The 13101-nt window shown below is 36.7% G+C and overlaps 1 protein-coding gene across 2 annotated transcripts in view; it reads left to right on the plus strand.

Moving 5' to 3' along the window:
- MRC1 (mannose receptor C-type 1) overlaps positions 1–13101 on the plus strand; it is a 102210-nt gene that overhangs the window by 60976 nt on the left and 28133 nt on the right. For both annotated transcript variants that reach the window (XM_073229164.1, XM_073229165.1), the window contains exons 17-23: positions 534–697; positions 1709–1776; positions 3008–3108; positions 3837–3979; positions 4368–4482; positions 7643–7809; positions 10382–10484. In XM_073229164.1, coding sequence (XP_073085265.1) covers positions 534–697; positions 1709–1776; positions 3008–3108; positions 3837–3979; positions 4368–4482; positions 7643–7809; positions 10382–10484 — 861 coding nt within the window. The remainder of the gene's footprint in view (positions 1–533; positions 698–1708; positions 1777–3007; positions 3109–3836; positions 3980–4367; positions 4483–7642; positions 7810–10381; positions 10485–13101) is intronic.

Raw genomic sequence — 13101 nt, forward strand, 5'->3', positions numbered from 1 at the left:
ATATAAGGTAACACTCACAGATTTCAGAGATTAGAACCTGGATATCTCTGGGGGGTCTTGTTCAGCATTCTACAGCAAAGAACCCTAGAATTCCATGGTTTGGAAGAAGACTTAGGAGCTCTCCTGGTATGTGGCTTCCTGGATTCTCCAGCAAAGTCCAAGTTCTTTGTTATGTTGAGATGAAAGCTGATTTTGCTCAGCTTCCAACCCTTGAACCTAGAACATCACAGGTGCCTGTCTGTAAAGACTTCCAGCAATGCCATCCTACTGATGAAAGTCACATCGGGAGTTCTACCCAATAATGATGCATGGAACTTAGTTGAGAAGAAAAAGTGGCTACTTTATACGGAGTTGGTAGAAAGTGCATATCTGGCCTTAAATAATTCAATCTGTATTTGGCATAAACATCCCCTTATTCTGGGAACTCAGATCAGTTATAGCTAATCTGCCTTTTTCACTTTTGTGTACCATACATGCCAAATTCTTGAATTCATCTAAATAATAGTCATCACCTTTTTTCATTAATTTTTCAGATCCACCAGTCACTGAAGATGGGTGGGTTATTTACAAAGACTACCAGTACTATTTTAGCAAAGAGAAGGAAACCATGGACAATGCACGAGAATTTTGCAAGAGGAACTTTGGTGATCTTGTTTCTATTCAAAGTGAAAGTGAAAAGAAGTTTCTATGGAAATATGTAAGAATATGATTAATTTAAGAATGAAACAGTGACATATAATAAACAAAGATAATGTCTATGATTGGTACCTTGAGGGACAATTTCATGTTATATGCTGAATTGGAAACTTCTAAGGTCAGAGGTAAAGATGTGAATGCCAGAGGAGGGGAGAGAGGTGTTGGCCATAAGAGAGGTGAATGACATGATTGCTTAAGATCCATTCAGTACAGAATCACAGAACCCAGAAACAGTTTTCAAAGACTAAGATTTTTAACTAGTTGTTATGTATCAATCTTGGACTCTGTATAGTGCAGGTTGATTATTAATTTAAAAATCTGTCTCAGCTGGACCAAATTGTCAGTTAGTAGATAGTACAACTTTATTATTCACATCAAAATCTTTTGTGGTTATACCCAAACTGTTGGCTAACAGTGAAGGTGTAATTTATTTTTTCCAAGACTGCTTGGCTCAATCTTTCTCTTTAAACATATTCATGACATCCTCATTGTTTGCCAGAAAAGAAGTAAGAGGGAGAGCAGAAAAAATAAGCTGAATAGTAATGAAAGAATGGAAATTCTTTTGAGTTTGAATGTAGCCTGACTTATGTTCATGTTTGTGGATACACCTTGGTTTGAAATTCTCAGGATATTTCTTAAAACTGAACAAATATATATGTGAATGAAGAAGTGTTTCCTTAGTTGCATAAGCCTAAATGGCAACTTTGTTTTAAAGAATGTCTTCAATAACCTTTAATTACTTCAATTAAAGGTTCAATTACTTTAGGCATTAGATAGTATAGAGAATGACTTAAGATATTGGTTTTGTAAATGCAGGTTGTTTTATAGTATGCATATTTTTCTTTTTATTTCTATGAAAAACGTAACATTGAATATATACCAAAATTTCTGCATGAATCTGTTCTTAGAAAAGGCTCCAAATAGGGACCTCATGAGTATGTAGGTTTTTTTTATAAGAATTTGCTTATTACATAAGTATAGATTGAACTTTGTATAAACTTCCATGTTTTAGGTAAACAGGCATGATGCACAGCCGGCATATTTTATTGGCTTGTTGATCAGCTTGGATAAAAAGTTTGTGTAAGTAAATCAAAATAAAACAACTTTGTTTAGGATAGTTATCCAGTCTTATTTTGAGACTTTTGCTTTGCTGAATTTATTTTTAAATATTGCACTGAGTTCTCAATCTAAAAATCATCTTTGAAAAAAATAAAAAGAATTTTAAACTCCTGTTAAATATTTTCAATATTATAATTCTCACATAAACAACTCAAAATCCAACTTAATCTTGCAAAACGTCTATCTTTGTTGTAGGGTGTCATTACCTGTTAGCTAGTCATCTACTAAGATGAGCAATTATGCAAAATGAATACTGAATTTATCTTAAAAATTATGATGCCCATTTGCCCTGTCCTTGGTGCGCAGACGGAAGGGTGCCTTCATGTTGCCCTACTCACTGCTCTAACAGCCCTGCTCTGAGGAACCCTTTCAAATTCATGATATGCTTTCCCTTCAAAGGACAGACTGTGCTGTTTTTCATTAGATACAGGGGCCAGGAAAAGCAGCAGGAAGGAGGAAATTAGTGCATTTTGGGGGTTTCTTTCCTTGTTCATTATTACATGTTCTCCTAAGTTTGAAATGCAGATATGTTTTCCTGGCTCCTGCACAGATATTTTAGCCACTGTGTTGTTTCAGGTGACTATTATTGTCATTTTCGCGCAATGGAGACCTAGACACACACTCATTATTTTTAAAGATCAGAAATGTTTGAAGCTGTTTTGGACAAGCACCAGTTTTAATCATCTCTAAAATGAGAGAGTTGAATTCGTTGATCTCTTGGTCTCTTTCCAGCTAACAGTCTCTGAATTTGTGTAGTTTATGAAAATAAGCATTGGCCCACATACCTTAAGAGAAACCAGTGTAAACACAAAAATCAGAGAATGAGCCTAATGAAAAACTATATTCTCTGCCTCTCTTTGGGTGGTTTTGTTTTGTGGTAATCAGACCTAAGAAGTACTATGGGAGGATTTCTGCTTCTGGCCCACTTCCAGAGTAACTGGGATTCCTACTTTTCTCACTGCAAGACTAAAGGTAGCCTCTTCCAGGGAAGGAAAATGAGACTGACTAGCCAAGGCATTGGGTGTTATTGATAAGTATGTCATGGGAGCACTGATCGCCCCTGAGATCTGCCCGCTGGTCTCTCTAAAACTCCCTTGTGCTTCTTTCATCTGGGTTGAGTCACCCAGTCCCACCACTAGGTGGTTATTGTCATTACTGGATTGTTGTTAAATGCCTGAATTTTCTTTCCCAGTTGGATGGATGGAAGCAAAGTGGATTATGTGGCTTGGGCCACAGGTGAACCTAATTTTGCAAACGACGATGAAAACTGTGTAACCATGTATTCAAATTCAGGTAGACAATATAAAAATCCTCCTGAACTGGCTTTGTGTGTGGTGTGTCATATGCTACATCCCCCTAGGCTAAAACTAATAAATTATGAACCTAGTCAAAAAAGGAAGAGACAATGAAGAAGAATTGTAATTGTAGCAGCATACTGTTCAGTTTGTAAGAATGGGTGCTTAACATCCACTCTAATAAATGATGCAATCTTCTCACTTCTTATTTTATAAAACATTTTTCATGCTCTGATTTGAGGAAAATATCCAGAATGTTCATGTATCTACTTTATCTCTCTCCATATTTTTATCTATAAAATGGGAATAATGACAAGTTATCTGTTGTTGAGAAGATCAAAGAAATAATACATGTAAAACACTAAATAAATGTGTGGTATGTATAAAGCTTAGGTATTATCAGATTATTATTATTAGTTATTGCTGTTTAGATAAGAGACAAGGAACATCAAATATATGCTTGACTCATGGGAATCACTCTGTAAAGTTGAACTATTTTAGTTTAAGTGAAAGAGCAAAAGATTATTGCATAGACCTGTCTAGTCACTTGGGTAAAAATGATGCTTGTCATCTAAGTCATTTCTGAGAATATTATATATAAACTCTGTTTCCAAAAAAAGTTTTTAAATGTAACTATGTAAATCTAGAAATTCATAATAAATAATAGTAACAATAAAATAAATCAGTAATAAATAAATCTAATTTGGCTATTTTGTTCTTTGCCAGGGTTTTGGAATGACATTAATTGTGGTTATCCAAACACCTTCATCTGCCAGAGGCATAACAGCAGCGTCAACACCACAACTGTTCCTACCACGCCCCCCACCCCAGGAGGTTGCAAGGAAGGTTGGAATTTTTATAGTAACAAGGTACTAAGAGAATTAGTTGTAGTCTTGGCATTGATCAATATGGAGAGTGACAGTGCAAATCTTACAGCCTTAAAGTTAGCTTTGGCTTCACTCATCACTTTAGAACATTTTAGGCAAGAGTAGGTGGAGATTCCCGTGTCAAATACTCTAAGGAAACTGAGAGTATACTTGAAAATACTATCCAAATAGCTGTGCTCTTTTTCCCAAGGGGGAAAAACTTTGCAAAGAAAGTTTGTGGGTAATAAAAGTAACTTAATTTTTTAGATCTCTATTTGGCTGTGAGAAAGTTTATGTTTAGCTATAATCTTCATAAATAATGTTAATTTCTTTAGAGCAAATGCTTTTCTCCTTACTTAATCCCTATGCTTTTTTTTTTTCTCCATCCCAGTGTTTCAAAATACTTGGATTTGTTGAAGAAGAAAGAAAAAATTGGCAAGAGGCACGAAAAGCTTGCATAGGATTTGGGGGAAATCTGGTATCCATACGCAATGAAAAAGAACAAGGTGTGCAGGCCATTTACAAGCAAAGATACACTTAAATATGTAATATTTTTCCTTATAGCAGTAGAATGTTGCTGATAGTAAAAGATTTTTTTAGTCTTTCAGAGTAAAACCTAGAGAGGGGGAAAAAATCAAACACATAAGGAGAACTACAGTTAACCCTTGAACAATGCAGGGTTATGAATAGTGACTCCCATTAGATTGAAAATCTGCATATATCTTTTAAGTCCAGACACTTAAATACAGTATCCTGTGGTTGACTGGAAACCTTACCAGTAATAAACAGTTTAACACATATTTTGAATGAATATGTATTATGTACTCTCAACATTAAAGTAAGTAAAAGAAAGAAAACGTTTTTTCAAATTGTTGTAAATCTCCACCAAATATTCCATTATATTTGTTGAAAAAAAATCCACATATAAGTGGACTCATGCAGTTCAAACCTGTATTGTTCAAGGGTCAACTATAGTATTCAGGGAGCCTTGAGTCAAGGTTCTTGCCAGGTAAATGGTAGGGTATGGAATCATACTGGGTCTTCCAGCTTAAATTCCATTCTGTTTCCACCAAACCAGTTGTTTCCCTAAGAGCCAAAGAAGTAGAGTAGTCCTAGAAATAACATTTGAAAATACTGATTTACCATTTACTGCTCTTTTAGCCACTTGGTCACATAATTTCTAATGCAATAAAACTAATTTTTAAATATGAACTTTGAACAAATTGAGAAAAATTTTTTGATAAAACAGAAGTATAAGTCAGAGCTTTGAAGAAGAGCACTGGAGAAAACTTGCTCTATCCATAGAGCAGAGTACAGAATTTATTACACTGCTGTTTGGGAAAAGTACCTGACCACTTCTCCACTTTCTCCCTTTCAGGGCCACAGAGCCTACAAGACTTATTAGGTTAGAATTAGTGGCTTCTTGCTTTAGGAGGATGTTGCTCAGCAGCGGCCATTCAGATAAAAGTAACTGAACTAATGAAGGGTTTGGAATCACAGCCGGCAGCAAGTGAGGAGTGTGTGAAAGACCCTCATGTTTCATAGCCTGGAAAAGAGAGAATATGGACTCCTGTGTGGCTTCAAAAGGAAGACTTAGGACCAATGAATGGCAGTTACGGGGAAATAGATTTAGGCTCAAAATTAAGAGGTCATTCTAACAATTAGATATGATTGGATGGGGTGCTTCATGACTTCTCTTGAGGAGCTGTGAAAGGCTTATATTGGAAGGTTCTCAAATGGATGCTATAGAGTCATATATATTGACAGGTATGTAGCATGGAAGTTGATCAGTAAATGTTGAATAAATTTATGCATGATGGAGTAGCGATGTGGACTGCCTAATTTCCAAGTTCCTTTGGTTCTCAGATTCTTTGACTTTCAGAATCACTTACTGGAGAAAATGGTATGTCTCAAAAAAATGTAAGAAAGAAGAAAGACACTAGAACCCTGTATGGAGCTCTGCCAAATGTTTATTTTACTCCATAAATTCTTCCATGTGCTCTCTTGGAAAACATTATATGACAGAACAACTGAGGTTTCACTGAGAACCTTTCAGCGACTTTTCAGACACCAAAAAAAAAAAAGGAGGTCAAACCGTAGCACATTAAAAAAAAAAAATTGAGGAATATAACACTTACATTTCTCTAACTGGTCTACCATATCTTGGGTTTAGCTACCCAGCAGAGAAACACAATAATTGATTTCTTCTCTTAACCACAAAGTGCTGATTCCTGGCATTAACATAAGTAGAACCTGGGTATAGAGATGTGCAGAAGGAAACCATTTTCAGATAAACTAATATTATTCCTGGCAAAGCAGGCACACTTTGCCAAATTCTTATTGTGGCTCTTGGCAGAAAAAAGGTCAGTGCTGCAATATTGGCAGGTAGAGCTTTCTCACACTTCATGTCAAGTTGGGGATAGGGCAACAGTTACGATTTTTTAGGAAATAAAATAAAACCAAAATAAATAGCTACCCATGCTCTTCTTTCTCTTAAAAATATTAGAAGAAAAAACAAAAAAAGTTATTTCTGTTTTTTTTTTTAATTGAGAAATCTCTGAACAACGTGGTAACTGCTTCTACTACTTTGCAGAAAAGTAAGCATGTAGCCATGGCCCTTTCATGGAATTGTTTGTTCATAAGTAAACATATAATTGTATCTCTGTGGGCTTCTCTCTGTTGTGCATTTGCCCTTAGTAATCTAAGTGCTTAGTCATTAGGTTTCCTATTTGCATTCAGAGTGGTGTTTAAGCAAACGTATTTGGAAATTGTTGTTCTATAGGGCTGCTCCCCATTCACCTAGGTATCCATGGCTCCTGTCAGGTAAGGCAGCTGGTGGTGTGGGAGGCCTGGGGATGGGCTAATGGGGGGCTAATGTAGCATGTGTACATATAAACGTTTTACAGCTTCTCGATACCTGCCTCCTCTCTGCCACAGAACTGATATGGAAAAAAGAGGCCATATTTGCTGTATATTCTCTGAATTTCTTTAGATCTTCTTCTCTCCTAATGATATGAACACTCAACAACAGGATGCCCCTGGGTCTACTCATGCCCAGTGTATGGCCACTAACCCCCAGGAGTGGCCACTTAGGACTAGTTCCAATCAGGTGGCTCTTCTGATTTGGCAATTCAAAGTAGTGCTAATCTGACAGCCTAGTGTTTTCCTTTGACAACTGTTTTCATGTTCAGAACTTTTCTGGATTAAGAGCCCTCTTTGACTCCAAATTATTGCAATCAGATTATTTATAGAATCTGGACACCTGCTAATTCATAGGATGGTTGTGTATGAATTAGAAAAATGTACCTCTCCCTGCAGAATGGTAGGCAGCCACAATCCAGATTAGGGTGTAGGACATGGGGAGTAGGGCCTGGGGTGGACTTCGGAGTCCCTTGCCTCAGGGCCAGAGTGCCCTGGGCAAGGCACAGTCTGCACAAAGCAATCTGCAGTGGCCCCAGCGAAACCTAGACTTTCACTGAACGAAACTTTTCAAAGTCCAAAGCTGAAGCAATAACATGATGCCGAGGACAGAATATATGTATTTTCATGGCAAGTGCTTTTAAATTACCATAAAGTCATTAAATCACATGTGCAGTATTTTGAAGTTAAGTGTGTTTCAAATATTTTCCCCCAAAGTATAAAATTATCTTGTGAAACTTCTTTCAGCCTTTCTTACCTATCACATGAAGGACTCTACTTTTAATGCCTGGACTGGGCTGAATGATGTGAATTCAGAACATACATTCCTTTGGACGGATGGACGAGGAGTTCATTATACAAACTGGGGGAAAGGTTACCCTGGCGGAAGAAGGAGCAGTCTTTCCTATGAAGATGTAAATATCCGTTTCAGACCACCTCTCCGTACACAGTCAGTTTGCTTAAAGTCATCTTATTTGTAGTTTATCTTCTGTGAAAAATCAACTAGACTACTCCTTGATCTGTTGTATCCTTGTAGATTTTAACTGTTACAGGTGAAGCCAGCCTTAAGGGATGAGGTATAAATTTAGCTAAGAACTCCTCAGCTTGCAGGGCAGGAGATCGTGACAGTAAGGAATGGGCAGTGTGGGCCTGTGTTCAGTTAGGATGTGCCCTTGAACCAAAAATTATCAACTGTCTTCGCATCAACTGCCTCAGCTCTTGAAGCCTGTAGTCTTTGCAGCCCTGCCTGGAAGTTCCCACAACTTCTAAAGACAGCATCATGTCATCATCACTATCATCACTGAGCTGCCATTTGTAGAGTGCCTTCCATGTGCCAAACACTATGCTAAGGGCTTTTTTACGTTAACCTAAGAGACTATTCTTTCTTTATTCTACTACTCTTAATCCTATCATTGAATGTCAACCAATCAACATTAAACACCATACTAGGCATTGAGGAGAAACATGAAGAAACCTAAGTTTTTGTTCTTACCTTAAAGAAGCTTACATGTGTGCTAGCCCACAAATCTTATGTAAGCAAGAAGATAGTAAAGAAATGCAAGTGCATGAGGACAGAGTTCATCACAAAGCACTGGAGAACGTGGGAAAAAAGAAACTTACTATGGGATAAAGTGATCCAGTCAGTTAGCACTTATCTCTAGAGCCCTTTATTTGATGGAGAGAAACAATAGCAAAAAGATTCAGCTATGGGTCTTATTCTCAAGAAGTTTATATAATGATCAGAGAAGAATTTCTGTGAAGATATTGTTTGAATCCTCATTACATAAAGGAGGGCTGAAAACTTACTAAGTTAAAGTAGGACGGAGTGAGGTGAGGTTTGCTAAGAAAGATTTCTGGATGAGAGGTGAATTTTATGGATAGCAAAAAAAAATATTCTTGCACAAGAACTTTGTTTTTAGAACATAAAAGCAGAAACAACAAAACCAAAATCTGCTAATTTATGGTTAAATTTATTTCTAGACTCTTTCTTAGTGCACATAAAAATATGTGTTTATGCTTCACAAAAATGGAATCGAAACACATACTGCATTGTTACAATTTCAGGACTTGAGAAAATAGAGAGCATTAAATACAGTTTGATAGAAAGTACAAGAGAACTCTCCATATATTTTGTTGGTGGAAATGTGCTTGTTGTGTACAGGTTTTCTGGAGTAGAGCAAAGATTCTGAGCTGTAATGGAAGAGAAGAATAGCTAAGAAGGGAGATAGGATGAGTGGAGAGTCTTTGAGTGTAGGACTGGGATTCCCTGAGAGCTGGGGCTCACGGGACAGGGAGGCTGGAGGCAAGGAGGAGGGGGAGACAGCTGTAGCAGTGGGGCAAGCTGTGAGAGTGGTGGATGAGGGCCTCGGGCAGAGCTGTTTCTCAAACACAACCACATTATTAAGGATCGGGGTTCTTTCTGCCTTTCTGCTCCCATCATTATTGTGCTGCCCTCGCTCTTCATTCTTGCCTGGCACATAGAGAAGTTTCAGGTGTTACATCCAAGCAAGACAGTACCCAATCTTTACTTCCTTTGTGGCTTTGTATTAACAAGGAGCCCTTTCTGGGGAGCACTCCTGCCCCAGCACCCTTCCTTGCTGAAAAGTAATATACCACTGTAGTTAGATTCTATGCTAGGAGGCTGAATGCCTGGGTATGAATCCTAACTCTTACTTATTGGCTGTGTAATCTTGGACAAGTTACTTCCATTCCCCGTGCCTTGCTATAAAATGGGTTTACTCACAGCACCAGCCTCGCCAGGACAGATGGGAGTTCAAGTTAAGTGATACATGTGTAGTACTTAGCAATAGGTTGGATGCTGAGTATAAGCTGTAATTATTAGAATGATAGGTTAAAAAAGCCCAACACAGGATATAGTCAAAATCTTAATCTGACACTGGATGAAGACGCAGGTTTCATGAATTTTTTGCTCACTTTTGGCTTATGGATTATCCTATGGAAACTTGAAATCACAAACACATTCACAGAAAACACTTTTCTCAGCCTTGGAATAGTCCCCTGTAAAATTATGAATAAGATGTGAGATTTTCTAGTTATATTCCAACAACTTGCTCTGAATCCATATACTTCTACAAATTAAGTTAACAATGAGAAATATAGACTATGCCTATTTCCCTTTAATAATAGGATACTTCTTTTGGGATTTAGCTCATGATAATTTATATGGAGAGGAAATGGTATTCTCATATATTTGGTTCCTAAATTTTGATAGAGATTAATACAGTTTTTGAGAGTAAAATGTTCTCAGACCTGTCTCCAAAACTTCTCCAAAGCTATTTGGTTTTCAATTAAAATAGCAAGAGCTCAGTGTGAGGGATATACATGGAACATGAGTATGAACTGAGCATACTGCAAATGAATTAGAATGATCTTAATATTTGGAGGTCATGGATGAGGAAATTTTTTTGTTTATTATGAACTGATTTAAAAAATACTTTTCTTTTTCCTTTCTCCATGAATGCACAGGTTGACTGTGTTGTTGTTATTGGAGGGAAATCAAAGGATGCGGGAAAATGGATGGATGACACCTGCGACAGTAAGCGGGGCTACATATGCCAGACACTTCCTGGTAAGTTCTACCAAACCTCTGCTGCCCCTAAGTGAATATTGTTTAAAAATGACCTTCTCCTCAATTTTGCTGTGAACCTTAAACTGCTCTAAAAGGCAAAGGTTTATTTTTAAAAGTGGCCATTCCCTTGCACATCAACAGGTTTGTTTCATTCTTGCTACAATCCATCTATGCCTGTGACAGACAAACAGGGCAGTATTTTCTGTAATTTATTCATGGGTGTGCCTCCTCATCCATTACTGGAAAGTTTTGAGTACATTAAATTTTGAGCTGAAACTTTTTCTAATTTTGTTAGAAATGTGGGACATTTGTCTGCTTGTACCTGTTTGAAAATGTCAGAATAGGAATACCTCAGTTCAACCTACATGATTTGAGATTCATTAGTACAAAATGTGACATATGCTTCATTACTTGCTATCTGATTTGTGTCCTTATTTTCATCTTAGGATGCCTGCATAATGTATTTGAGCATATATGGGTACTTACTGAGAATCAAGATTATGGTTACACACATTTTGGTTTTTAGTGAAAATAGAATTAAAATGTCTACCTATATAGGAAGAGGGTCAGAAATTAAAAGCAATAATCATTCACATGCATATTTAAAATAATCTTTTTCTTCTTACAAACATAAGTGATAGAGTATTTGCCACCAGTAAAAGCTTATTGGAAAATTTAAAAATATTCTGTATATATTCATTCATGTTATTTATATCAATTCATGTTTTTATTCACATGTCTGCATACATGAATACAGAACAGTTTTAAAGCATATACAACACACTGAAATTTTAGAAAATATAGAAAAACATAAAGAAAAGAAAAAACTACCCACAATCCAACCACCTGAAAATAACCACTCAATATTTTAGTTTTCTTTTTGATTTTTTTCTATGAACGTTTAAATAAACAAGCAACTTGGACAGATGAGCTGTTTCCTAGTTGCATATAGTCTTCCATGAAACTTGTTTTTTAGCTTTATCTTAAGCCTCATTCCCAAAATTTTCTAGTGATACTAAGACAAACCTGGATATCCCCAAGTTGGGGAATGTTAGGACAGTTTAGTTCCTACAGGCTGTACAATTTAAGGGTCCTAGTTGGAGTCTCTTGGTTTAGTGATATTCTATCAACGCAAGGTGGCAGCAATTAGCTGAAGAAAGGGGAGGCTGCCCTTGCCTGCCGAGCTGAAGCTGATGCCTTACTAGGCATGATCAATTAAGTTTGTCATTTGGATAGTGACAGAACAAGGCATATGGTGGATTCAGCTGGCATGTAGTGGAACTGGTTGAAAATTGGCCAACACAAAATTTGTAGGCAAGGATATCTAGAACACTAGACTAGGGCTTGGAAAATTTTTTCTGTAAATAGATGAGTATAAACATTTTAGGCTGTAAATATAGTCTCTGTTGGAAGTATTCAACTCTGTTATGATCTTGGATAATAATAGACCATACATACACAAATGAGCATAGTTGTGTTCCAGTATAACTTTATTCATGGACATGAATTTGAATTTCATATATTTACATGTCAGAAAATATTATTCTTTGATTATTTATTTAAACAATTTAAAAGTCAGTCTTAGCTCAATGGACTACAAAACAAAAGCATTCAACAGGCCATATTTCACCTTCTAGCTGTCATTTGCTGACCTCTGCCCTAGAGCATCAATTAAAACACACAGAACCAAATGCTTTATTTGAGTCTTGACAATAAGTGGCACAAGGTATGGGTGGGCATAAGTGTATCTAAAAGTTATTAGTAACCCATGCCAGGAAATTGAGGAGGAAAAATCAGGAAGCCAAAGTAACTGGCTAACAAGGGCTCTGCCCTAGAGTCAGTTTGGATAAAACATGGGGGTCCTGGGGTAAGGGCATAGGAAATCATCAATGAGAGTAAAGCTTGATCCTGAGATCAAGGTTAAATGAACCAGGGACTGGTGTATGACTTAACTCTGGAACTTACACCAGTTTCCTGTAGGTACATTACTGACAAATGCAGTCGGATAGATATAGAGAGATGCAAATGCATCGACAGAGTGGAGCAAAAGTGGGGAGAGGGAGGAAGATTGCCTCTGACCTTGAAATTTGGCCACAAGGGAAAAATAAAGATGAATAATGCCAGAATGATAGGTGTTTTTAAATTTAACTGTGGCATTGCATTTCTTTCATCCAGATACTAAATCCTGCTGAAGTTTGCAAGTTTGTTTTTTAGTTTAGAAACTTGATCATATATCTAAGTTAATATTCTAAATAAAATTTGAAAGTTATTTAATTCAATCAGGCATTCAATTAAAAACAGAGCTTTGTTTATTGCAGCATTATTTACAAAGCCAAAATACAGAGACAACCTAAATGTCCAGTAGATGAATAGATAAAAAGTATGTGGTACACTAATCTAAAGTCTGCAATGGCAACAAGTATGTACCTATCAATAATCACCCTAAATGTAAATGGACTGAATGTACCAATCAAAAGACATAGAGTCACTGAATGGATAAAAAAACATAGATCCATCTATATGCTGCCTACAAGACTCACTTTAAACTGAAAGACATACACAGACTAAAAGTGAAGGGATGGAAAAAGATATTTCATGTAACTAATAGAGAGAAAAA

The sequence above is a fragment of the Manis javanica genome, chromosome 2 (assembly GCF_040802235.1).
Source record: "Manis javanica isolate MJ-LG chromosome 2, MJ_LKY, whole genome shotgun sequence".
NCBI lineage: Eukaryota > Metazoa > Chordata > Mammalia > Pholidota > Manidae > Manis > Manis javanica.